Raw genomic sequence first — 26372 nt, 5'->3', positions numbered from 1 at the left:
GCAATAACTTAAAAACGAATCACAGATTTCTTGATTATATTGATTAATTCTGACTATTTTGAAGAAGCCTATACTGGCTATGGCATCTCAAAATGGACAAACAGTACTATTGCCTCTTTTTTCTCGTGAAGGTCTAGTGAGTATGCAAGCACACTCGTTCGGTTTGGCTACCCGAGCTCAGCTAGGCACTAGAAGAACTGAAGCATGCTGATGCCTTTAGAATAGTGCCCGTCAAGCTGTATAAACCCTCCTATGCTGTGTCCACCCCCTCAGTCCTTAACTACAGACTACAGGGTAAATAGACCTCTCTACTGGGCTTTCTACTCCCAATCCCCTCTGCCTTAATGAGTTTCTCCTGGAGCACACTCACATACAGAACCCCCACATGCCTGAATGGTTATACATGTACACACAGTGGTGTAAACTACTTAAGTAAAAATACTTTTACTTCACTACATTCCTAAAGAAAATAATCAACCTTTTACTCCATACATTTTCCTTTACACCCAAAAGTACGCGTTACATTTTGAATGTTTAGCACGACAGGAAAATGGTCCAATTCACGTTCTTATCAAGAAAACATTCCTGGTCTTCAATACTGTCTCTGATCTGGCAGACTCACTTAAGACAAATGCTTAGTTTGTAAATTATGTCTAAGTGTTGAACTATGCCCCTGGCTATACCGTAAATTAAACAAACAAGAAAATTGTGCCATCTGGTTTGCTTAAGGAATTGTAAATTATTTATACTTTTACTTTTGATGCTTAAGTATATTAAAAAAATTACATTTACTTTAGACATATTTAAAACCTTTTATTCAAGTAGCATTTTACTGGGTGACTTTCACTTATACTGACTCATTTTCTATTAAGGTATCTTTATTGTCATACTTGAGTGAAAGTAGAGTTTTACTTATTTGTTATTTATTTCACCTTTATTTAACCAGGTAGGCCAGTTGAGAACAAGTTCTCATTTACAACTGTGACCTGGCCAAAATAAAGCAAAGCAGTGGGACAGAAAACAACAACACAGAGTTACACATGGGATAAACAAAAGTACAGTCAAAAACACAATAGAAAATCTATATATAGTGTAGGCAAATGTAGTAAGGTGGTAAGGCAATAAATAGGCCAATAGAAACAAAGTAATTACAATTTAGCAATTAAATACTGGAGTGATAGATGTGCAGATGATGATATGCAAGTAGAAATACTGGTGTGCAAAAGAGAAAAAATTGTCAATCAAAACAATATGGGTATGAGGTAGGTAGTTGGATGGGATATCTACAGATGGGCTGTGTACAGCTGCAGCAATCGGTAAGCTGCTCAGATAGCTGATGCTTAAAAGTTAGTGAGGGAGATATAAGTCTTCAACTTCAGCGATTTCTCAAATTGGTCCAGTCATTGGCAGCAGAGAACTGGAAGGAAAGGCGGCGAAAGGAAGTGTTGGCTTTGAGGATGACCAGTGAGATATACCTGCTGGAGCGCGTGCTATGGGTGGGTCTTGTATTGGTGACTAGTGGGCTAAGATAAGGCTGAGCTTTACCTAGCAAAGACTTACAGATGACCTGGAGCCATGGGACTGGTGACAAATATGTAGCGAGGGCCAGCCAACGAGAGCATACAGGTCGAAGTGGTGGGTGGTATACTGGGCTTTGGTGACAAAATGGATGCACTGTGATAGACTGCATCCAGTTTGCTGAGTAGAGTGTTGGAAGCAAATTTTGTAAATGACATCGCCGTAGTCGAGGATCGGTAGGATAGTCAGTTTTACGAGGGTATGTTTGGCAGCGTGAGTGAAGGAGGCTGCGAAATAGGAAGCCGATCCTAGATTTAATTTTGAATTGGAGATGCTTAATATGAGTCTGGAAGGAGAGTTTACAGTCTAGTCAGACACCTAGGTATTTGTAGTTTTCCACATGTTCTAAGTCACAACTGTCCAGAGTAGTGATGCTAGTCGGGCGGGTGGGTGGGTGCAGCGATCGGTTGAAGAGCATGCATTTAGTTTTACTAGCATTGAAGAGCAGTTGGAGGCCACGAAATAAGTGCTCTATGGCATTGAAGCTCATTTGGAGGTTTGTTAACACAGTGTCCAAAGAAGGGCCAGATGTCTACAGGATGGTGTCGTCTGTGTAGAGGTGGATCAAGGAATCACCCACAGCAATAGCGACATCATTGACATATACAGAGAAAAGAGTTGGCCCGAGAATTGAACCCTGTGATATCCCCATAGATGGGGTACCAACAGGTCCTCCAATTTGACACACTGAACTCTGTCTGAGAAGCAGTTAATGAACCAGGCGATGCAGTCATTTGAGAAACCAATAAGAATACGGTGATTGACAGAGTCGAATGCCCCAGCCAGGTCGCTGAAGACGGCTGCACAGTACTGTCTTTTATCGATGGCGGTTATGATATCATTTAGTACCTTGAGCGTGGCTGAGGTGCACCCTTGACCAGCTCGGAAACCGGATTGCACAGCGGAGAAGGTATGGTGGGATTTGAAATGATCAGTGATCTGATTGTTAACTTGGCTTTCAAAGACTTTAGAAAGGCAGGGCAGGATGGGTATAGGTCTGTAACTGTTTGGGTCTAAAGTGTCTCCCCCTTTGAAGAGGGGGGGTGACCACAGCAGCTTTCCAATCTTTAAGAATCTTGGACAATATGAAAGAGATTTTGAACAGACTAGTAATAAGGGTTGCAACAATGGTGGTGGATAATTCAAGATAAGTTCCAGATTGTCTAGCCCAGCTGATTTGTACGGGTCCAGGTATTGCAGCTCTTTCAGAACATCTGCATTTGGTTGAAGGAGATCCTGGGGAGGCTTGGGAAAGTCGCTGCTGGGGGTGTGGAGCTGTTGGCTGGGGGTTGGGGTAGCCAGGAGGAAAGCATGGCCAGCCGTAGAGAAATGCTTATTGAAATTCTCAATTATCGTGGATTTATCATGGTCACAGTGTTTCCTAGCCTCAGTGCAGTGGGCAGCTGGGAGGAGGTGCTCTTGTTCTCCATGGACTTTAGTGTCCCAGATATTTTTGGAGTTAGAGCTACAGGATGCACATTTCTGCTTGAAAAAGCTAGCCTTTGCTTTCCTAACTGACTTTATGTATTGGTTCCTGAATTCCCTGAAAAGTTGCATATCGCGGGGACAATTCGATGCTAGTGTAGTACGTCACTGGATGTTTTTGTGCTGGCCGAGGGCAGTCAAGTCTGAACCAAGGGCTATATCTGTTCTTAGTTTTACATTTTTTGAAAGGGGCATGCTTATTTAACCTTTTATAACTAGGGGTCAGTTTTTTCATTTTTGGATAAAAAACGTTTTAAACAGGATATTTTGTCACGACAAGATGCTCGACTCTGATTTAAATGATTTCATTTGATTGCTTTTCTTATTTTCGTGAAAATGTTGCCTGCTGGTAGCAGAGCCTAGCATAGCATTATGCCATGATAAACTTACACAAATGGTTGTCTAGCATTGGATGTAAAGCATATTTTTAAAATCTGAGATGACAGTGTGATTAACAAAAGGCTAAGCTGTGTCTCAATATATTTAATTTGTGATTTTCATGAATAGGAACATTTTCTGTGAAGATTTATGTCCGCTGCGTCATGCTAATTAGTTTGAGGCTATGATTACGCTCCCGCATGCGGGATGGGTAGTATCAAGAATTAAGATGGTGAGGAAATTGCTTCTCAATAACAACCAGGCATCCTCTACTGACGGGATGAGGTCAATATCCTTCCAGGATACCCGGGCCAGGTCGATTAGAAAGGCCTGCTCGCAGAAGTGTTTTAGGGAGCATTTGACAGTGATGGGTGGGGGTCGTTTGACCGCTGACCCATAACAGATGCAGGCAATGAGGCAGTGATCGCTGGGATCCTGATTGAAAACAGCAGAGGTGTAGTTGGAGGACAAGTTGGTCAGGATAATATCTATGAGGGTGTTTACAGATTTATGGTTGTACCTGGTGGGTTCCTTGATAATTTGTGTGAGATTGACGGCATCTAGTTTAGACTGTTGGACGGCCGGGGTGTTATGCATATCCCAGTTTAGGTCACCTAACAGAACAAACTCTGAAGCTAGATGGGGGGCGATCAATTCACAAATGGTGTCCAGGGCACAGCTGGGAGCTGAGGGGGGTCGGTAGCAGGCGGCAACAGTGAGAGACTTATTTCTGGAGAGAGTAATTTTTAAAATTAGTAGTCCGAACTGTTTGGGTATGGACCTGGAAATTATGACATTACTTTGCAGGCTATCTCTGCAGTAGACTGCAACTCCTCCCCCTTTGGCAGTTCTATCTTGACGGAAAATGTTATAGTTGGGTATGGAAATCTCCAAATTTGTGGTGGCCTTCCTGAGCCAGGATTCAAACAGGATTCAGACAAGGACATCAGGGTTAGCAGAGTGTGCTAAAGCAGTGAGTAAAACAAACTTAGGGAGGAGGCTTCTGATGTTGACATGCATGAAACCAAGGCTTTTTCGATCACAGAAGTCAACAAATGAGGGTGCCTGGGGACATGCAGGGCCTGGGTTTACCTCCACATCACCCGCGGAACAGAGGAGGAGTAGTATGAGGGTGCGGCTAAAGGCTATCAAAACTGGTCGCCTAGAGCGTTGGGGACAAAGAATAAAAGGAGCAGATTTCTGGGCATGGTAGAATATATTCAGGGCATAATGTGCAGGCAGGGGTATGGTGGGGTGCGGGTACAGCGGAGGTAAGCCCAGGCACTGGGTGATGATAAGAGAGGTTGTATCTCTGGACATGCTGGTTGTAATGGGTGAGGTCACCGCATGTGTGGGAGGTGGGACAAAGGATGTATCAGGGGTATGAAGAGTGGAACTAGGGGCTTCATTGTAAACTAAAACAATGATAACTAACCTAAACAACAGTATAAAAGGCATATTGACATTTGAGAGAGACATACATTGAGGCATATAGTAATCGCAGGTGTTGATTGGGAGAGCTAGCTAAAATAGTAGGTGAGACAACACCAGCTAAACAGCTAGCACAACAACAGCAGGTAAAATGGCGTTGACTAGGCAGAGAGGGTCGGATTAACTACACACAGAGCCTGAGTGCGGCGGCTGGGGCCGACAGATAAAAACATAAACAAACAGAATGGAGTACCGTGATTAATGGGCAGACAGACCAGTTCCCTTCCTCATCCATTTCTTGCGAAATGCTGTAATCAATTGGTTGTACTCTTGGATTGAGCAGACCTTCCCGTGGAATTCTGATAACTCCATGAAGGTGCTGACAACCCACAGCTGTGTCCTCCCCAACAGGATGGGTAGCCTACTCTCATCAGAAAGGTCATTGAAACCTTGACTAAGGGTTTCAAATTTGGGGAAATGACACTCTAATTGTTTTATACTTTTCATATTTTGTCAGGAAATGAAGCTCTGTCTCAGGTTCTGCTGTTGTGCAATGGTTGCACAGCCTTTCCTCTACAGGGAGCCAGGTTTTCCTGTGTCTACCCTTCTCAATGGGAAGGCTGTGCTCACTGAGCCTGTACTTTGTCAAGGTTTTTCTAAGGTTTTGATCAGTAACCATGGTCAAATAGTTAGACAAGGTGTACTGTCGATTTTGGGCCAAATAGCACTGCATTTTGCTTTGTGCTTCCCAATAAGCAATGTACACTGCTCAAAAATATAAAGGGAACACTATAATAACACATCCTAGATCTGAATGAATGAAATATTTTTATTAAATACTTTTTTCTTTACATAGTTGAATGTGCTGACAACAAAATCACACAAAAATTATCAATACAAATCAAATTTATCAACCCTTGGAGGTCTGGATTTGGAGTCACACTGAAAATTAAAGTGGAAAACCACACTACAGGCTGATCCAACTTTGATGTAATGTCCTTGAAACAAGTCAAAATTAGGCTCAGTAGTGTGTGTGGCCTCCACGTGCCTGTATGACCTCCCTACAATGCCTGGGCATGCTCCTGATGAGGTGGCGGATGGTCTCCTGAGGGATTTCCTCCCAGACCTGGACTAAAGCATCCACCAACTCCTGGACAGTCTGTGGTGCAACGTGGCGTTGGTGGATGGAGCGAGACATGATGTCCCAGATGTGCTGAATTGGATTCAGGTCTGGGGAATGGGCGAGCCAGTCCATAGCATCAATGCCTTCCTCTTGCAGGAACTATTGACACACTCCAGCCACATGAGGTCTAGCATTGTCTTGCATTAGGAGGAACCCAGGGCCAACCGCACCAGCATATGGTCTCACAAGGGGTCTGAGGATCTCATCTCGGTACCTAATGGCAGTCAGGCTACCTCTGGCTAGCACATGGAGGGCAGTGCGGCCCCCCAAAGAAATGCAACCCAGCCCGCACCAAGACTGACCCACCGCCAAACCGTTCATGCTGGAGGATGTTGCAGGCAGCAGAACGTTCTCCACGGCGTCTCCAGACTGTCACATGTGCTCAGTGTGAACCTGCTTTCATCTGTGAAGAGCACAGGGCGCCAGTGGCGAATTTGCCAATCTTGGTGTTCTCTGGCAAATGCCAAACGTCCTGCACGGTGTTGGGCTGTAAGCACAACCCCAAGCTGTGGACGTCGGGCCCTCATACCACCTTCATGGAGTCTGTTTCTGACAGTTTGAGCAGACACATGCACATTTGTGGCCTGCTGGAGGTCATTTTGCAGGGCTCTGGCAGTGCTCCTCCTGCTCCTCCTTGCACAAAGGCAGAGGTAGCGGTTCTGCTGCTGGGTTGTTGCCCTCCTACGGCCTCCTCCACGTCTCCTGATGTACTGGCCTGTCTCCTGGTAGCGCCTCCATGTTCTGGACACTATGCTGACAGACACCGCAAACCTTCTTGCCACAGCTCGCATTGATGTGCCATCCTGGATGAGCTGCACTACCTGAGCCACTTGTGTGGGTTGTAGACTCCGTCCCATGCTACCACTAGAGTGAAAGCACCGCCAGCATTCAAAAGTGACCAAAACATCAGCCAGGAAGCATAGGAACTGAGAAGTGGTCTGGTCACCACCTGCAGAACCACTCCTTTATTGGGGGTGTCTTGCTAATTGCCTATAATTTCCACCTGTTGTCTATTCCATTTGCACAACAGCATGTGAAATGTATTGTCAATCAGTGTTGCTTCCTAAGTGGACAGTTTGATTTCACAGAAGTGTGATTGACTTGGAGTTATATTGTGTTGTTTAAGTGTTCCCTTTATTTTTTTGAGCAGTGTAGTTTTGTTTTGACTGTAATTTGGTTTATTCTGATTAATTGGATGTTCTTGTTCTACGAACACACTGAAGCCTCAGGACAAGTTTGTGAACTCAGCCCCAGGACCAGCTGGATGAGGGGACTCTTTCTTTGCTCAGCTCTTGGCATTGCAGGGCTCGGTAATGATATGAGACGGGGTCACTGTATTTTAGATGTTTCCAAAACGTAATTGCTTTTAAAAATATATATTATAAGTGGATATTGGCCAAATTCTGCCCTGCATGCATTGTTTGTAGTTTTCCTCTGGACATGTAGGAGAATCTGACAGAATGGGGTGTTTTCAATGGGGTGTTTGTCCCATTTGATGAAATCTTGTTTTGCAAGTGGACCCCACTCCTCACTGCCATAAAGTGCTATTGGTTCAATGAGAAATTCAATTAGTTTTAGCCACATTTTATTAGGTATTTCAATTTGAATTTGTTTTTAATGGTGTAGAATGTTCTGCGTGGTTTCTCTCTCTCTCTCTGTTCATTCACTGCCTCATTAAGGTGTCCAGTTGAGCTTATTGTTAAACCTAAGTAATTGTAGTGTGTGCAGTACTCTATATATTTTGTACCAATTGAGAACTTTGGTCTAATTCCCTGAGATCTGGATCTTCTCTGGAAAATCATTACTTTAGTATTTTTGGGGTTTACTGACAGGGCCCAGGTCTGGCAGTACTGCTCTAGCAGGTCCAGGCTTTGCTGTAAGCTATGTGCTGTAGGTGACAGAAAATGTGAGTTGTGGAGACTAACACCTGGGACTGAGGATTTTTCTAGAGTAGTGTCCAATTCGTTGATGTACATATTGAAGAGTCAAGGGCTCAGATTGCAACCCTGGCGAAGGCCCCGCCCCTGGTTAAAGAATTTGGATATTTTTTTGACAATTTTAATGCTGCACGTATTGCCAGTATACATTGATTTAATTTCATGTTTTACCCCTACACCACTTTCAATAAATTTGTAGAACAGTCCTGTATGCCAAATAGAATCAAATGCTTTTTGGAAGTCGATAAAGCAAGCGTATATTTTGGTGGACATGTGTATCTATCAGGGTGTGAAGGGTGTACATGAACAGTCGTGTGATGTTTTGGTATAAATCCAATTTGGCTTTTACTCAAGACATTTAGCTTATTAAGGAAGTTTAGAACTCATACATGTATAATACCACTGAAAACCTTCCCCAGGTTACTGTTCACTCACATGCCCCTGTAATTGTTGGGGTCAAATTTGTGTCCGTTCTTAAAGATTGGGATTATGAGTCCTTGATTCCAGATGTCAGGTAAATAACCTAGTCTCAAGATCAAATTAAACCATTTTAATATAGCCAATTGAAATGTTGCACTAGTGAGTTTGAGCATCTCACTTAGGATGCCATCAGGTCCGCATGTTTTTTATTTGAAGGCCTGAAGTTTCTTAGAGCTCCTGGGCAGTAATTGGGGAGTCCAACGGATTTTGATTGTCGTTTATAGCTTTTTCTAATCCATTCAACTTCTCATGAATTTGGCATTCTGCGATTGTGTCAATTTGAACGGTGTTGTAGATGGTTTTAAAATGTGTTGTCCATATTTCACCACTTTGTATCGCTAATTCCTCCTGTTTTGATTTAGTATTTTTTTCCAATTTGCCAGACGTTGTTCGTGTTTATTGACTCCGCAATTAGTGTCAGCTGCATGCTGTTGTACTGTGCTTTTTTTGGTTCTGAGTGTATATTTTTAGAGTAAGTCTCGCAGTAATGAAGCCATAATTCACCATTATTTGTGACTGTGGTTTTGGTTGGATAGTGTTTTCCTTATAATTTTACAATTTGCATCAAACCAGTTGTCATCTGGTCTTTTTTTGTTTTGTTTTTATTCTCTCACACACTCACTCACTCACATACTCAGTCAGGCAACAGTGTGATATGAAGCGATAATCAGCCAGGTGCCTACGTGCCCAGAATTCTCAGCACCATACCTGTCACTCTCTGGGGAGAGGAGGGAAATCTGAGTCTGACACTTTGGCACTGCCCAGACTTGCAGTGGCTCCCCTAAATAATTACTGTCCCAAGATGGGCAAGTGGGAGAGAGTCGAGATAGAAATTGGCATCCTCTCACTACTCAGCTCTCTGGGAAGATGCTGGGGACTCAAGATCTATCACGTTCTGTAATTACTCGACGACACTGGATCTATTAAGCCAGCCAGGTACATTAACCTAGAGTTGATGTCCCCGCACTGGCGTAAATCGAAATAGCATAATACAAAAATCACCATGCAAATCTGACAGTTTGAGATATCTGTTCTCTTTTGAATTGGATGAATCTCAATCCACCGCATCCGCAGATGGCACACTTTCGCATTTGCGGCGAAAGGTGACAGAGCTAGAGCGTTGTTTGTGAGACCATGAGACATCCCGAAAATCTATCTTCTCACAAAATCGTCTCTAGCGTACGGACAGTTTGGCTAACTATTATGACCCCTATATGGAAAGTTTACTCTCATGAACACGATTGCTCTACGAACCCCACAAGCATCTTGGGACTCATCTGAAGTCGGTACATCCGATCTGCCAACAGCGAAAGCACTAGCCTATGTCATTCTACAAAAGTTGGCCTATTCTATTGGTCAACTTTTCCTTCTGTGCAGTAAATAAATATTCCAAATATAGTCTGGGACAATTGTGGGATGCGATAGATCCCACATGAATACAACCACTAGCACCAAACATTTAAAAAGCATTGAGGCTATTGCAATAGATCACAACGTTTAGCTTAACGTTTAGCTTTAGTTTTGGTCAGTAGTTTGGGTCTGTAGTTGTGCTGTGGTCCCTATTTGTGGTTAGCTGTGGTGATCAGTAGCTGTGGTCAGTAGCTATCGTCATTAAATGTGTGATCAGAAGTTGTATAGTTTTGGTTCATTATTTATGTGATTGAGTTGCGTGGTTGTGGTAAGTTGTGTAGTTTAGTAGTTAAGTATTTGAGTGGTCAATATTTTTGTGATCATCAGCAGTTTTTTGATTTTGGTCAATAGTTTTGGTCAGTGGTTGTGGTCAGGAGTTGTGGTCAATAGTTGTGGTTCTGCTCAGTAATTGTGGTCAGTAGTTGTGTGTGATCAGACGTTCTGTGGCTGTGGTCCATAGTTGTCAGCAGTTTGTCAGGAGTTGTGGTCATTAGTTGTGTGGTTGTAGTTGTGTTCAATAGTTGTGTGGTTTTAGCCAGTTGTTGTGTGGTTGGTAATTGGGGTCACTCTCTCCATCTTCATAATTCTTCCCAACACTGCCAAATGTGTCTGAGTATCCATAGCAACAGCTCTGTTTGGACTGCTCAATTATGAGACAGTGCTGTTAGCTGACATTAGCTACCTACTTTTTGTCACTCTAAACTCCGACAAACAACTTTTTATTTTTAGAAGATATTTATTTTCAGATTTTTTTTGAATAGCAGAGAAGTAGATGTCATACCCTGTAACCTTTGTCAATTTTTGGGGAAGTGGTCAACATTTATACGGTTACTTAAACAGGTGTAACGAAGTGATTATGTCAAAATGGAGGGCTTTAGAATATTGAGGAAAGTGAATGAAGATTGATAAAAAGAAAGAAAAAAACATATTTTCTTAATAAAGTATCACACATTTGAATACAAGCAACTCAGTTCAGTCCACACATTTGTAAGTTAATGGCGTTTCTAGCTTTAACTGTGTATGAGGTGTTGAGTGATAAAGAATAACAAGTATGTTAACGATTTAAATAGGGGATTATGCTTCGCTTGCCCCACAAATTATGTCTAAGATTAAATGGAGGCTTTTGCTTTGCAAGCCCCACAATAATAATATGAGCGTGTACTCATTACTATTTACATATACAGTACGTTCGGAAAGTATTCAGACCCCTTGACTTTCCACATTTCTTACATGACAGCCCTATTCCAAAATTAAGTATTTTTTTGCTATCAATCTACACAAAATACCCCATAATGTCAAGGCGAAAACAGGTTTAGAAATTTGTTCAAATGTTTTACAAGTATTCAGACCCTTTGCTATGAGACTCGAAATTGAGCTCAGGTGCATTCTGTAACCATTGATCACCCTTGACATGTTTCTAAAACTTGATTGGAGTCCATCTGTGGTAAATTCAATTGATTGGACATGATTTGGAAAGGCACACACCTGTCTATAAAATGTCCCACAGTTGACAGTGCATGTCAGAGCAAAAACCAAGCTATGAGGTTGAAGGAATTGTTCTTAGAACTCCAAGACAGGATTGTGTTGAGGTACAGATTTGGGGAAGGGTACCAAAACATTTCTGCAGCATTGAATGTCCAAGAACATTCTTAAATGGAAGAAGTTTGGAACCACCAAGACTCTTCCTAGAGCTGGCCGCCCGGTAAAACTGATCTATCGGGGGTAAAGGGCCTTGGTCAGGAAGGTGATCAAGAACCCGATTGTCACACTGACAGAGCTGCAGAGTTCCTCTGTGTAGATGGGAGAACCTTTTAATAAGGACAACCATCTCTGCAGCACTCCACCAAAAAGGCCTTTATGTTAGAGTGGTCAGATGGAAGCCACACCTCAGTAAAAGGCATGTGACAGCCGCTTGGAGTTTGCCAAATGGCACCTAAAGGACTCTCAGACCATGAGAAACAAGATTCTCTGGTCTGACGGAAACAATACTGAACTCTTTGGCCTCAATGCCAAGCATCATGTCTGGAAGAAACCTGGCACCATCCCTACTGTGAAGCATGGTGGTGGCAGCATCATGCTGTAGGGATGTTTTTCAGAGGCAGGGACTGGGAGACTAGTCAGGATTAAGGTAAAGATGAATGGAGCAAAGTACTGAGAGATCCTTGATGAAAACCTGCTCCAGAGTGCTCAGGACCTCAGACTGTGGTGAAGGGTCACCTTCCAACAGGACAATGACCCTAAGCACACAGCCAAGACAATGCAGGAATGGCTTCGGGACAAGTCTCTGAATGTCCTTGAGTGGCCCAGCCAGAGGCCAGACTTGAACCCATCGCTCGAGAGACATGAAAATAGCTGTGCAGTGACACTTCATCCCTCCTGACAGAGCTTGAGAGGATCTGCAAAGAAGAATATGAGAATCTCCCCAAATACAGGTGTGCCAAGCTTGTAGCGTCATACCCAAGAAGACTTGAGGCTGAAATCGCTGCCAAAGGGGCTTCAACAAAGTACTGAGTAAAGGGTCTAAATACTTATGTAAATATAATATTTCTGTATAAAATGTATAAATACCTGTTTTTACTTTGTCTTTATGGGGCACTACATTTAGATTGACCGCAGAATGTTTTTGTATCCAAATTACAATGAGGCTGTCATGTCACAAAATATGGATAATGTCAAGGGATAATTTGTAATAATAAAGTGGAAACACCAACATGGGTGTTTATAGTCTCTTATTAAGAGGCTCATACAGTTGTGTAAAACTTGTTAAAGCTACAAAAGTTTTAGTGTCCCACCTTAACAGGTAATAACAATACAACAGAACAGATGAACAGGAATGACATTTACTCTTTCGGGTGGCCAAAAGGAACTATCTAAAACCCATGCCCCTACTAAGCCACGCCTCCAGTCTACTGATCTGACCCACTTAATCCAGCATCAACAACCCAACCTTGCTCATTTTAAAGAAACAACCCAACTGTGTGATCCATTGAGTGAGTTATTTTACACTGGTAAAGGCTGAACCGGGAAAAGGCCGGTGACGTCTTCAGGTGGAAGCGGGGAGGGAGATGCGCCCTCAAATCGAACTGTAATCTGCGCTGCTCGGTCAGGTTGTCAACAAGGCAGAATGTTGCATTGTCCATAAACTTACATCTCTTTAGCATAAAAAAAAGAAAATTGATTGGAAGGCAGATGGTGTTTTTATCAAAAGCAATCACTTTTGCAAGGAAAACATAACATCCTACAAATTAAAACACATGCTTAATTACATCACTTTTGTTTTGAGCCAAATTGCCGTCATACAGAGCGCGGCACCTGGCAGCCCGGTACCAAATAGAATAAAATGAACTTTAAGCCGATGCAAAAGACCTACACGGGTGCCCAGGTGAGATTAATCTAACTCCATCATTGTCAGCAACCCAGAAGTTGGGTCATCCAAACAACCCAGCATTTTTTTTGTGTGCCAAGTTCGAATCATGTCTCAGACCCTCATACTGCCTACTTGAAACTCCATAGTATATTTTAAGTGAACATTCATGATACACATCTACATAATACTTGCCAATCGACCATTTAAATTACAGGTTGTAGCAAAAAATAGGAAAAATGCCAAGGGGGGTGAATACTTTTGCAAGGCACTATAAATGTCCATAACAGAAATGTATAATTTCCTTTAGTACACTTGTGCTCTGAGTATTTGTTTTTTACTGGCCAAGCATTTTTCTAGGATATGAGTTTTTGATATTGTACTATATTTAGTCTTTGGTCATAAGAGATTGACCAAAAGTATTTTTCCTTTTTTTTGCAATACAACCTGTAAATTAAATGGATTTTTATATGGATTTAATGTAAAGGACATACACAGAATAGTCCATATTGGTGAAGTGAAATGAAAAAAATACTTGTTTCAGAAAATAAATAAAATGGAAAAGTGGTGCGTGCATATGTATTCACCACATTTGCTATGAAACCCCTAAATAAGATCTGGTGCAACCAATTACCTTCAGAAGTCACATAATTAGTTAGATTGCACACAGGTGGACTTTATTTAAGTGTCAAATGATCTGTCACATGATCTCAGTATATATACACCAGTTCTGAAAGGCCACAGAGTCTGCAACACCTATAAGCAAAGGGCACAACCAAGACCAAGGAGCTCTCCAAACAGGTCAGGGACAAAGTTGTGGAGAAGTACAGATCACGGTTGGGTTATAAAAAAAATCCCAAACTTTGAATATCCCACGGAGCACCATCAAATTCATTATTTAAAAAATGAAAGAATATGGCATCACAACAAACCTGCCAAGAGAGGACCGCCCACCAAAAACACATGGACCAGACGAGGGCATTAATCAGAGGCAACAAAAAGACCAAAGATAACCCTGAAGGACCTGCAAAGCTCCACAGTGGAGATTGGAGTATCTGTCCATAGGAACACTTTAAGCCGTACACTCCACAGAGCTGGTCTTTACGGAAGAGTGTCCATAAAAAGTGCCATTGCTTAAAGAAAAAAATAAGCAAATCCATTTGGTGTTCGCCAAAAGGCATGTGGGAGACTCCCCAACCATATGGAAGAAGGTACACTGGTTAGATGAGACTAAATGTGAGTTTTTTGGACATCAAGGAAAACGCTATGTCTGGCACAAACCCAACACATCTCATCACCCTGAGAACACCATCCCCACAGTGAAGCATGCTGGTGGCAGCATCTTGCTGTGAGAATGTTTTTCATCTGCAGCGACTGGGAAACTGGTCAGAATTGAAGGAACGATGGATGGAGCTAAAAACAGGGAAATTCTTCAGGGAAACCTGTTTCAGTCTTCAAGAGATTTGAGACTGGGACGGAGGTTCACATTCCAGCAGGACAATTACCCTAAGCATACTGCTAAAGCAACACTGGTAAAGTGAAACATTTACATGTCTTGGAATGGCCGAGTCAAAGCCCAGACCTCAATCCAATTGAAAATCTGTGGTATGATTTAAAGATTGCTGTACAACAGTGAAACCCATCCAGCTTGAAGGAGCTGGAGCAGAATTTGCCTTGAACAATGGGCAACAATCCCAGTGGCTTGATGTGCCAAGTGTATAGAGACATACCCCAAGATACTTGCAGCTGTAATTGCTGAAAAAGGTGGCTCTACAAAGTATTGACTTTGGGAGGTTGAATAGTTATGCACGCTCAAGTATTCCGTTTTTTTGTCTTATTCTTGTTTGTTTCACAATAAAATATATTTTGCATCATCAAAGTGGTAGGCATGTTGTGTAAATCAAATTATACAAACCCCCCAAAATATATTTTATTTACATGTAAGGCAACAAAATTGGAAAAATGCCAAGTGAGGTGAATACTTTCGCAAGCCACTACAAATGATCAGATCTTAATCATTTTAAGTATATAGGTTGTTCGGAACAGTAAACTGTATATATGTGAAAACAATATCTAAAGAAATCCACACACCCTCTTTCAAACACACTTTACATCCCTCGAGTACATGCGGTATAAGCAAATCCAATGCAAGTGAACAGAGACTGGAGAGTGAGTCTTTTTACAGCATTTTCCCTCCTTTCAGATCTTAAACATGTTCAGATCTTTTAAAAAGTTGGTATATAGATTGTGCATATTTATTTATAGATTCACACACTCTCTCACACATCCCATACTCAATACATTTTGCGGTGTTAAATCAACACTTAAAGAGTCCATTTTAAAACTACCTCAGCATATGTTCCCAATCTACAGAGTGTAAAAGTACTCTGATTATAGTATTACATTTTAAGTGTTAATGTAACACTTCTTGTGTATAAAATCTACACTGCATTACACTGGCCAGTGTTACTCAAGTGTAACATTTTGCGATAATTAACACTCAGTGTTATTTCTATTCAACACTAGGGTTAATCTATTGTTAACTCCTATTAGTGTTTTGCAAAAACAGTATGTGATTTTGGCTGTCTTTAACACTATACGGTATAAAGTTGCATAGTGTAAAGTTGCATAGTTATGTTAGAGTGATTTGTAGCGTTACCACCCATGACTGTATTTGTTTGTGACAGAGACATGGTGGTTGAATTATTCCCCTTTAAATGCCTGTGGATTCCACCAAAAGGAGTACCTAGGCAAGTGGTATCATAAAAAATGGTACTTTATGACAATACATTACAGATATCATTAGGACTTACTTTGTTTGCCTAGTTTTACCCTAACACAGTGTTGTTAGGAAAATCCTTAATCACAAATTACAGGTCACATCAGGCCTACAAATCACATTATGCTGGCTGGCAAAGTGATGTGTAAATAATTGTGGATATCCAAGAGTTTGAATGTTTATTCACCTGAAACCTGCATTCCTAATGACTGTCAGGGTTGGGAACAGTGTGAGGAGACTTACTTAAGCCATTTTTAAAAAGATATTGTATTTTTGCATTTTCCAATTAAGAACATTCAAAACAAAAGTGAAAACATATTAGACAACGATAGGACAAAGTGACAGTAACAGATGAGCGTAACAAAAATAAATAATAATAATAATTATATAAACAAACATACAATAAGAAAAAAATATATAAAAAAATAACGAGACATTGGATCACCTGCCGTAGGCTACATATTATACATGACATGTGAAACATTATGTGAGGAGTATATATAGATTCAATCAATGAGATGTGGGGAAGCCATTGAGAAGCCATTTAAACTGGAACAACCATTTCAGTAGTGGGTGCAAAAAAATCTTAACTGATTGGATTAGTTTAGAAATTATATTTATCTTTGTGAGATTCATCACTCAATGTACTGTATGTGCAAAAATACAGATATAAATTAGTATTATTATATCCCTCTTTTATTTACAAATCTCACAATGTGACTATGAGATGTGGCTGTATCTAGGGGATTTATATTAGGCTGAGCCTGCTAGCAAAATTTCAGCTAGCTAGAAATTTCTGTGAAACAAAACCCAGTAGGTAATCTAACTCCACTACAAACTAATTTAATTTACAATAAATAAAGGATAATTTATTCCTTTTTTTCTGTCCAGTGGCAGCACAAGTAGGCATTTGATTTGTGAACTCAGTGTCTGGTCAGGAACACTAAAAAAGTACTTCCGGGTCAGGGTATTTAAGAAATTGTCAAAATAAAAGTGCCCCACGTATAGTAGAACAGTGTCAATAACCATTCATGATATATCAAAAAGATTTTCCTAATTAGCTCCCTAAGGTCAATATCCGTGCCCTGCGGAAATCTGAATAACATGCAGGATTAGGTAGAATAGCTTGCTGGACATGATTTTTGTAGCATTTCTTTTAGTAGGACACAAGCTCTTTTTTGCTGAACGTTCAATACAGCAGTTTGAAAAAAGAGCAAACTCGCAATGGCCGTAGGCTATAGCATTATTTATTGAGAAGCATAAGCTTACTGCATCTTAATTCTATTCCTATATTATTCAAGAATGTCATTAGAATGATGAAGATAAGGACAATAAAAGTTATTTTATTTAACTGTTTGAAAGCGAGGAAGGAATTAAGCAAAAATAGAGAGAGAATGAGGAGGTAGGCAAATAACATTTGGGGAAATATTATGGAAGGTATATATTTCAGTGATAATGCCCGAGAAGCCAGTGTTTGGAGGATATATTGGCACAGGTGCTTTTGAGCCCGAGACGGGTTACCAACATATTAAAATAATGATTGGCATATTTTAATTAAAAACTTTATTTTTATGAATTTATTCATAACATTTAGTCCCGACACAAATCTACTGTTGCTACCCAAGCCGGCTGGTCGTTTGTTCTATCGGTTTGGCTGCCAGAGACGTGACCCAGTCGTTCGGTCTTTTTGTTCTGCATCTATGCATAGGGCATTTGCATTTGTTTAAGTTGTTTTTTAGTGACATTTATTTCGATACATCCATAAGAATGAGCTAATGAGGTAAGATTTCGCCTGGCATAGAAAATGTGCTCACTCATCAGTACACTGTTGTTCAGAGAAGCTAGCCAACAACACAATAACTTCAAATTGAAGCTGGTAAGACAGCACCCATTGTATAAAAATATATGCGTCAGACTACCAATTATTCAAATAAGACATATTATATCAAATCTAATTCGCTAGCCTATACTTGTAACTTTGTAGGCCGCATGTGATGCACCAGAATCGTACGTTCTGTTCTGCTTTAGTACCTCTTTGCTCAGTATTTTGATTACTTCCCCTTTATTTAGCCCTCAGTAGCCTCAGTATTCAGGCAGTATTGGTTTTGTTTTTCATGCCCAGCATGCTTCTCTTGTTTTGTATTCCTTCATGTTCTTCGCTATTAGACACAGCAACTGCACTTGATTCCTTACTCCCTGCATCTATGTTACAGAATACTGCCTCAACAAATGGAAGCAGCAGAAAAGATGCCAACACCACGACCAACTGGCACAACTGGGTACGGCTATGGATGAGGTCCTCCTTATTCTCCAACGCCTCGACATTACTCGAGGGGCATCACCTCCAATATGCGGAGGACCCTCTACCACGAGTCGTCCCAGCGGGCCATTCCCCCAGGCCCTCCAGCAGTCCGCCTGGGTCAGCGATGCCCGATTTTCCCTCCCGGACAATTATGTCGGGACTCCATCTGAATGCCCGTGGCTTCCTACTCCAGTGCTCCCTCTATGTTTCCCATTCAGAAGGGAGACCCTACCATTGAGAGGTCCAAGTTTTCCATGGTAATTTCCTTGCTGAATGAACAGGCGATGGAGTGGGCCACGGCCATCTGGGAGAGAAGACAGGAGGAGCTGGGTTCCTATGAGAGGTTCATGTCTCTGTTCAGGGCTGTCTTCGATCATCCACCAGAGGGTAGAGAGGGAGGTGAGTGCCTACTCCAACTCCAGCAGGGTGCCCAGACCACTGCAGAGTATGCCCTCACCTTCCGGTCCATGGCAGCATCCAGTTTATCCAGCGCCTCCGTGGCAGCATCCAATTCAGAAGAGGACTGCTCAAAGGGGTCCAGATGGGACCTGGCGTATTGAGATGACAACCTCTCCTTGGGCAAACTCTCACTCATCGTGATGGCCATCCATCTAGATAACCTTCTTCGGGAGCTTCGGCTCTTGCCATCCTACTTTGGCCATCCTGAAACACAGCCAGAAACAATGGAGGCATGGTCCCCAAACCCCTCCGTGTCAGAGACGGTGTCCCTATTGTGGTCAGGAATGGCACAAGCTTCAATGGTTTCCGGTTCAAGCACTGTATAGTCGACCACTGGGATCCGGGATAATCACACACATCACAGCACCACTCACCGTCAACATGGGATCCCGGCACCAAGAACGCCTTTCCTTCCTCATCATTGAGGCACTGGTGCACAAAGTCATCCTCGGCCACCTGTGGCTCCAAAGTCACAACCCCACCATCTGGTCGAGGATGGAGGTCATTGCCTGGGAACCCGGGTGTCTGAAGTCCTGCTTCCCTTACCCTGTGCTCCACTTCGGTTGACAGTCTAGTGGATTCCCTCCAGGCCGACATCCCGGGCCCTGGTCTGCTAACTGCTAGCTTGCCTGCCCGGTCTCCTAACTGCTAGCCCTTGCTAACTGCTTGCTTGTTAACCCGGTCTGCTAACTGCTGGCCCATGCTAACTGCTTGCTTGCTAACCCGGCCTGCGAACTGCTAGCTTGCCCTGGTCTACTAGCTGCTAGCTTGTTTAGATCCGGCCTACTAACTGCCTGAATAGCCGTGTCCCCAGCCAGCCCAACCACTCACTGGACCCATATGTTAACTTAGCTATGCATGCCTCTCTCTAATATCTATATGCCTTGTCCATTACTGTCCTGGTTAGTGATTACTATCGTATTTCACTGTAGAGCCTCTAGCCCTGCTCAATATGTCTTAACCAACCATGTTGTTCCACCTCCTACATATGCGATGACATCACCTGGTTTAAACATCTCTAGAGACTATATCTCTCCATTACTCAATGCCTAGGTTTACCTCCAATGTACTCAAATCCTACCTTACCTTTGTCTGTACACTATGCCTTGAATCTATGCTATCGTGCCCAAAAACCTGCTCCTTTTACTCTCTGTTCTGAACGTGCTAGACGGCCAGTTCGTATATGCTTTAGCCGTACCCTTATCCTACTTCTCCTCTGTTCCTCTGGTGATGTGGAGGTTAATCCAGGTCCTGCAGTGCCTAGCTCCACTCCCACCCCCCAGGTGCTCTCATTTGTTGACTTCTGTAAATGTAAAAGCCTTGGTTTCATGCATGTTAACATTAGAAGCCTACTCCCTAAGTTTGTTTTAATTACTTTTTTAGCACACTCTGCCAACCCAGATGTCTTAGCCGTGTCTGAACCCTGGCTTAGGAAAACCACCAAAGACGTTCTATCTCCGCCAAAGGGGGCGGTGTTGCAATCTACTGCAAAGATAGAAAGTAATACAGAACTCTGCAGGCTAAGTCTGTAACCAAACAATTTGAGCTTTCACTTCTAAAAATGCACCTTTCCAGATACAAGTCTCTCACTGTTGCCGCTTGCTATAGACCTCCCTCTGCCCCCAGCTGTGCCCTCAATACTATATGTGAACTGATTGCCCCCCATCTATCTTCTGAGCTCGTGCTACTAGGTGACCTAAACTGGGACATGCTTAACAACCCGGCCATCCTACAAACTAAGCTTGATGCCCTCAATCTCACACAAATTATCAATGAACCTACCAGGTACAACCCCAAATCAGTAAAGACGAGTACCCTCATAGATGTCATCCTAACTAATTCGCCCTCCAAATACACCTCTGCTGTTTTTAATCAAGATCTCAGCGATCACTGCCTCATTGCCTGCATCCGTAATGGGTCTGCGACCAAACGACCACCCCTCATCAATGTCAAACGCTCCCCGAAACACTTCTGCGAGCAGGCCTTTCTAATCGACCTGGCCGGGGTATCCTGGAATGACATTGACCTCATCCCGTCAGTAGATGATGCCTGGCTATTCTTTAAAAGTGCCTTCCTCACCATCTTATATAAGCATGCCCTTCTCAAAACATTTAGAACTAGGAATAGATATAGTCCTTGGTTCACGCCAAACCTGTCTGCCCTTGACCAGCACAAAAACATCCTGTGGCGTTCTGCATTAGCATCGAATAGCCCCCGTGATATGCAACTTTTCAGGGAAGTTAGGAACAAATATACACTGGCAGTTAGAAAAGCTAAGGCAAGCTTTTTCAAACAGAAATTTGCATCGTGTAGTACTAACTCAAAAAAGTTCCGGGACACTGTAAAGTCCATGGCGATTAAGAGCACCTCCTCCCAGCTGCCCACTGCTCTGAGGCTAGGAAACACTGTCACCATCGATAAATCAAATATAATTGAGAATTTCAATAAGCATTTCTCTACGGCTGGCCATGCTTTCCACATGGCTACCCCTACCCCGGTCAACTGCCCGGCACCCTCCACAGAAACCCGCCAAAGCCCCCACCATTTCTCCATTACCCAAATCCAGATAGCCGATATTCTGAAAGAGCTGCAAAATCTGGACCCCTACAAATCAGCCGGGCTAGACAATCTGGACCCTCTCTTTCTAAAATGATCTGCCGAAATTGTTGCAACCCCTATTACTAGCCTCTTCAACAACTCTTTCGTATCGTCTGAGATTCCCAAAGATTGGAAAGCTGCCGCATTCATCCCCCTCTTCAAAGGGGGTGACACTCTAGACCCAAACTGCTACAGACCTATATCTATCCTACCCTGTCTTTCTAAGGTCTTCGAAAGCCAAGTTACCAAACAGATTATTGACCATTTCGAATCCCTCCATACCTTCTCCATTATGCAATCTGGTTTCAGAGCTGGTCATGGGTGCACCTCAGCCACGCTCAAGGTTCCAAACGACATCATAACCGCCATCGATAAGAGAGATTAGTGTGCAGCCGTATTCATCGACCTGGCCAAGGCTTTCCACTCTGTCAATCACAACATTCTTATTGGCAGACTCGACAGCCTTGGTTTCTCAAATGATTGCCTCGCCTGGTTTACCAACTACTTCTCTGATAGAGTTCAGTGTGTCAAATCGGAGGGCCTGTTGTCTGGATCTCTGACAGTCTCTATGGGTGTGCCACAGGGTTCAATTCTCTGGCCGACTCTCTTTTCTGTATACATCAATGATGTTGCTCTTGCTGCTGGTGATTCTCTGATCCACCTCTACGCAGACAACACCATTCTGTATACTTCTGGCCCCTCCTTGGACACTGTGTTAACTGACCTCCAGACGAGCTTCAATGCCATACAACTCTCCTTCCATGGCCTCCAACTGCTCTTAAACCCAAGTAAAACTAAATGCATGCTATTCAATCGATTGCTGCCCGCACCTGCTCGTCCGTCCAGCATCACTACTCTGGACGGCTCTGACTTAGAATACGTGGACAACTACAATTACCTGGGTGTCTGGTTAGACTGTAAACTCTCCTTCCAGACTCACATTAAGCATTTCCAATCCAAAATTAAATCTAGAATCGGCTTCCTATATCGCAACAAAGCATCCTTCACTCATGCTGCCCAACATACCCTCGTAAAACTGACGATCCTCGAATTCGGTGATGTCATCTATAAAATAGCCTCCAACACTCTACTCAACAAACTGGATGCAGTCTATCACAGTGCCATCCGTTTTGTCACCAAAGCCCCATACACTACCCAGCATTGCCACCTGTACACTCTCGTTGGTTGGCCCTCGCTTCATACTCTTCTCCAAACCCACTGGCTACAGGTTATCTACAAGTCTCTGCTAGGTAAAGCCACGCCTTATCTCAGCTCACTGGTCACCATAGCAGCACCCACTCGTAGCATGCGCTCCAGCAGGTATATCTCACTGGTCACCCCCAAAGCCAATTCCTCCTTTGGTCATCTTTCATTCCAGTTCTCTGCTGCCCATGGCTGGAACAAATTGCAAAAATCTCTGAAGCTGGAGACTCACATCTCCCTCACTAGCTTTAAGCACCAGCTGTCAGAGCAGCTTACAGATCACTGCAACTGTACATAGCCAATCTGTAAACAGCCCATCTACCTACCTCATCCCCATACTGGCATTTATTTATTTATTTTGCTCCTTTGCACCCCAGTATCGCTACCTGCACATTCATCTTCTGCCAATCTACCATTCCAATGTTTAATTGCTATATTGTAATTACTTCGCCACCATGGCCTATTTATTTCCTTAACTTACCTTATTTGCACTCACTGTACTGTAATATAGACTTTTTGTTTTCTTTTGTTCTACTGTATTATTGACTATGTTTTGTTTATTCCATGTGTAACTCTGTGTTGTTGTATGTTTCGAATTGCTACGCTTTATCTTGGCCAGGTAGCAGTTGCAAATGAGAAAATGTTCTCAACTAGCCTACCTGGTTAAATAAAGGTGAAATAAAAATAAAATAAAATAAAAATCCGGGAGGTTTTCTCCAAGACCTGTACCACCTGTCTCGCTGCTCATCGCCCTTGGGATTGTGCCATGGTCCTGCTAGCAGACTCAGGTAGCTGAAACCAAGGCTATGGAGGAATACATCCAGGAGGCTCTCCAACAGGGTTTCATCCACCCACCCACCTCCCCTGCATTGGCAGGCTTCTTCTTCATGGCCAAGATGGATGGAGGTCGATGTCCATGCATCGACTACAGAGGTCTCAATTCCATCACCACCAAGTAACGCTTATCTCTCCCGTTGGCACCGGCCACCATCGAACAGCTCCGCGGGGCCCTTTTTTTTAAACTATACTTGATTTGTGGAGTGCCTACAACTTGATAGGCATCCGGAAGCAGGATGAATGGAAAATTGCCAATGCTCTGTAGGGTGTTCCAGGCATTCGTGTATGAGTTATTCCGGAAAATGTGTGTGCGTTAGTTGGTCGTGTATATCGACAACATCCTGATCTACTCCGCAACCTTGGAGGATCACATCACCCACGTCCGGGTAGTCTTGGGACGCCTCCTGGAGAACCACCTGTATGTCAAAGGGGAGAAGTACCAGTTCTATCAGGCCGCTGTCTCCTCCTTGGGATACCAGATCAGTCCACAGGGAGTGGTTATAACGAAAGGAAGGTTGAGGGAGTCAGTTCATGGCCAGTCCCAACCACCAAAAAGGGACTACAACTTTTATTGGGATTTGCCAACCTCAATTGCCACTTCATTAAGAACTTAATCTCCTCTCAGCTCTCTGTTCAAGGAGAGGTTCTAGATTAAACTTCACCCGGTCATACCGCCCATGTTCGAAGTCCATCAAAGCCAATGCCCTGTCCTGTCGCCACGATTCAGGGGAAAGGTTCCTGTCCTGAGTGCGCTCATCATACCACTCTCCCGAATCATTGCCCCGGTTCTATCTGATGTAGACGTGGACATCCGCCAGGCTCTGGAGAAGGAACCTGCTACCTGCCCTCTGGAGAGCACACATCCCTTGCTGCTGGACACCCATGTATCAGCCGCACTATTCAATCCATCTCCACTAAGTACTGATGGACCCCTTGGTGCAGGACTTCGCCTGCTCCATATGTGCCCAAACCAAATCACCCCAGCTCGCTCCAGCAGGGCAACTCCTTCCCCTTCTGCGCCTCTCCGACTGTGGCCCCCAATTCAGGTCACGGGTATAGAAAGCCTTCATGGAGAAGCTGGGGATCATGGTCAGCCTCACTTCTTGGTACCGGCCTCATTTCAACTGGTAGGTGGCGAGGATGAACCAAGAGCTGGGAAGGTTCCTTAGGAGTAACGGCAGGGAAGTGGGCCCGGTTTCTTCCCTGGGCAGAGAACGCCCAGAATTCACTACGTCACTCCTCCACCAGGCTGACCCCTTTCCACTGTGTCCTGAGAGACCAGCCAGCCCTGGCTCCATGAATCCCGAGTCAGACCGAAGATCCTGTGGTGGATGAGTGGTTCCGGCTCGCACATGATGTTTGGAACGATGCCCACGTGAGACTCCTGGGCCACGTTTGCTGCCAGAAGGAGCAGGCTGGTTCCTGGTTATCGCGTCTCCAACAGGAACCTCCTGCTCCTCCTGCCCTGTAATCAGCTGAGCCCCTGGTTTGCGGGGCCATTCAAGGTCCTCCGGAGGATCAGAAAGGTAACCTATAGATTACAGCTCTGCACTTACTACCGGACCTCACCCTCTTTTCATCTTTCCCTCCTCAGCCCGGTGGTTCCTTGTCCCCTGGCTGATTGCCATCCCCAGCGACAACCTCCCCTGGACATTGATGGGATCCCTGCCTATGCCATCATTCTGGACTCCAGTACCTGGTGGACTGGGAGTGGTATAGTCCAGAGGAGAGCTGTTGGGTCCCAGTGGATGACATCTCTGGATATCAACATCATCTTGGATTTCCACCTTCACCATCCACACCGGCCCGCTCCTCTCCCTCGGGGCCGCCTCCCCTGGCCGGCAGCGTCCTGTGGCTGGAGCCACATGTCACGATGGGGGTACTGTCACGACTACACCGGCTCTCCTGCTCACGGGTATAGAAAGCCTTCATGGAGAAGCTGGGGATCATGGTCATCGCCAGTATACTAACCACCAATACTGGCAGCCCACATTATGCACACCTGGCAACAACCATCATTACGCACACCTGCTCCCCATCGTTATACACACCTGGACTTCATCAGTACCTTGATTACTTCCCTTTTATTTAGCCTTCAGGCAGTATTGGTTTTGATTTTCATGGCCAGTACGCTTCTCTTGTTTTGTATTTCTTCATGTTCATTGTTAAACTTACCAACTGTACTTGATTCCCTACTAACAAATGCTTTTCAACGACACTTCCGGTTTTGGCGGCAAAACCGGGTTCCCCGGGAGACAATAAATTCATTCTCAGAATAGAACATTTGTAAAATACAGGGAAAATATTAAACCCTCGTCTCAATCTACCACATCTGCCTATGTCATACTTCTGCATCTGTGGTGAATGGTGACCGAGCTAGAGCATTCTTGTCAGACCATGAGACATCCCGAAAATCGGTCTTCTAACAAATTGTCTGTAGCGTCCGAACGGAAAGACGAGACTCTCACGAACACAATGGTGTTCTCCATTTTGCTCTAAGACTTGTACACGTGTCTGAAGTCGGTACAGCCAATCCGAACCATTTGGGTCTCAATTTTAAATCAAATAGCAAAGTTTTCCTCGGTATGCCACCCCAACCCCGGCTTAGACTCTGATGGACAAAACATTAACAATGATTCATATTTGTTCATATTTAACTTCTCTAGGGTAGGGGGCAGCATTTGGAATTTTGGATGAAAAGTATGCCCAAATTAAACTGCCTTCTACTCAGGCCCAGAAGATAGGATTTGGATAGAAAACACTCACAGAAAGTTTCCAAAACTGTTAAAATAATGTCTGTGAGTATAACAGAACATATTCGGCAGACGAAAACCTGAGAGAAATCCATTCAGGAAGTAGGATTTTTTTCTCTCTATTCAATGCCATTACAGTATCCATTGACTTAGGACTCAAATTGCAGTTCCTTTGCCTTCCACTAGATGTCAAGT

General features: G+C 43.5%; 1 protein-coding gene across 1 annotated transcript in view; it reads right to left on the bottom strand.

The window, feature by feature from the left end:
- Positions 1–18922, bottom strand: part of LOC112253506 (phospholipid phosphatase 4-like) — a 128417-nt gene extending 109495 nt beyond the window's left edge. Inside the window, exons 1-2 of the mRNA XM_024425458.1 lie at positions 18785–18922; positions 18555–18631 (exon numbers count right to left, since the gene is read on the bottom strand). Of these exons, the coding sequence (XP_024281226.1) occupies positions 18555–18631; positions 18785–18922 (215 nt within the window). The remainder of the gene's footprint in view (positions 1–18554; positions 18632–18784) is intronic.
- Positions 18923–26372: the final 7450 nt, after the last annotated feature.

The sequence above is a fragment of the Oncorhynchus tshawytscha genome, linkage group LG06 (genome assembly GCF_018296145.1).
Source record: "Oncorhynchus tshawytscha isolate Ot180627B linkage group LG06, Otsh_v2.0, whole genome shotgun sequence".
Taxonomy (NCBI): Eukaryota; Metazoa; Chordata; class Actinopteri; order Salmoniformes; family Salmonidae; genus Oncorhynchus; species Oncorhynchus tshawytscha.
This window is presented reverse-complemented; position numbering and strand designations above follow the sequence as displayed.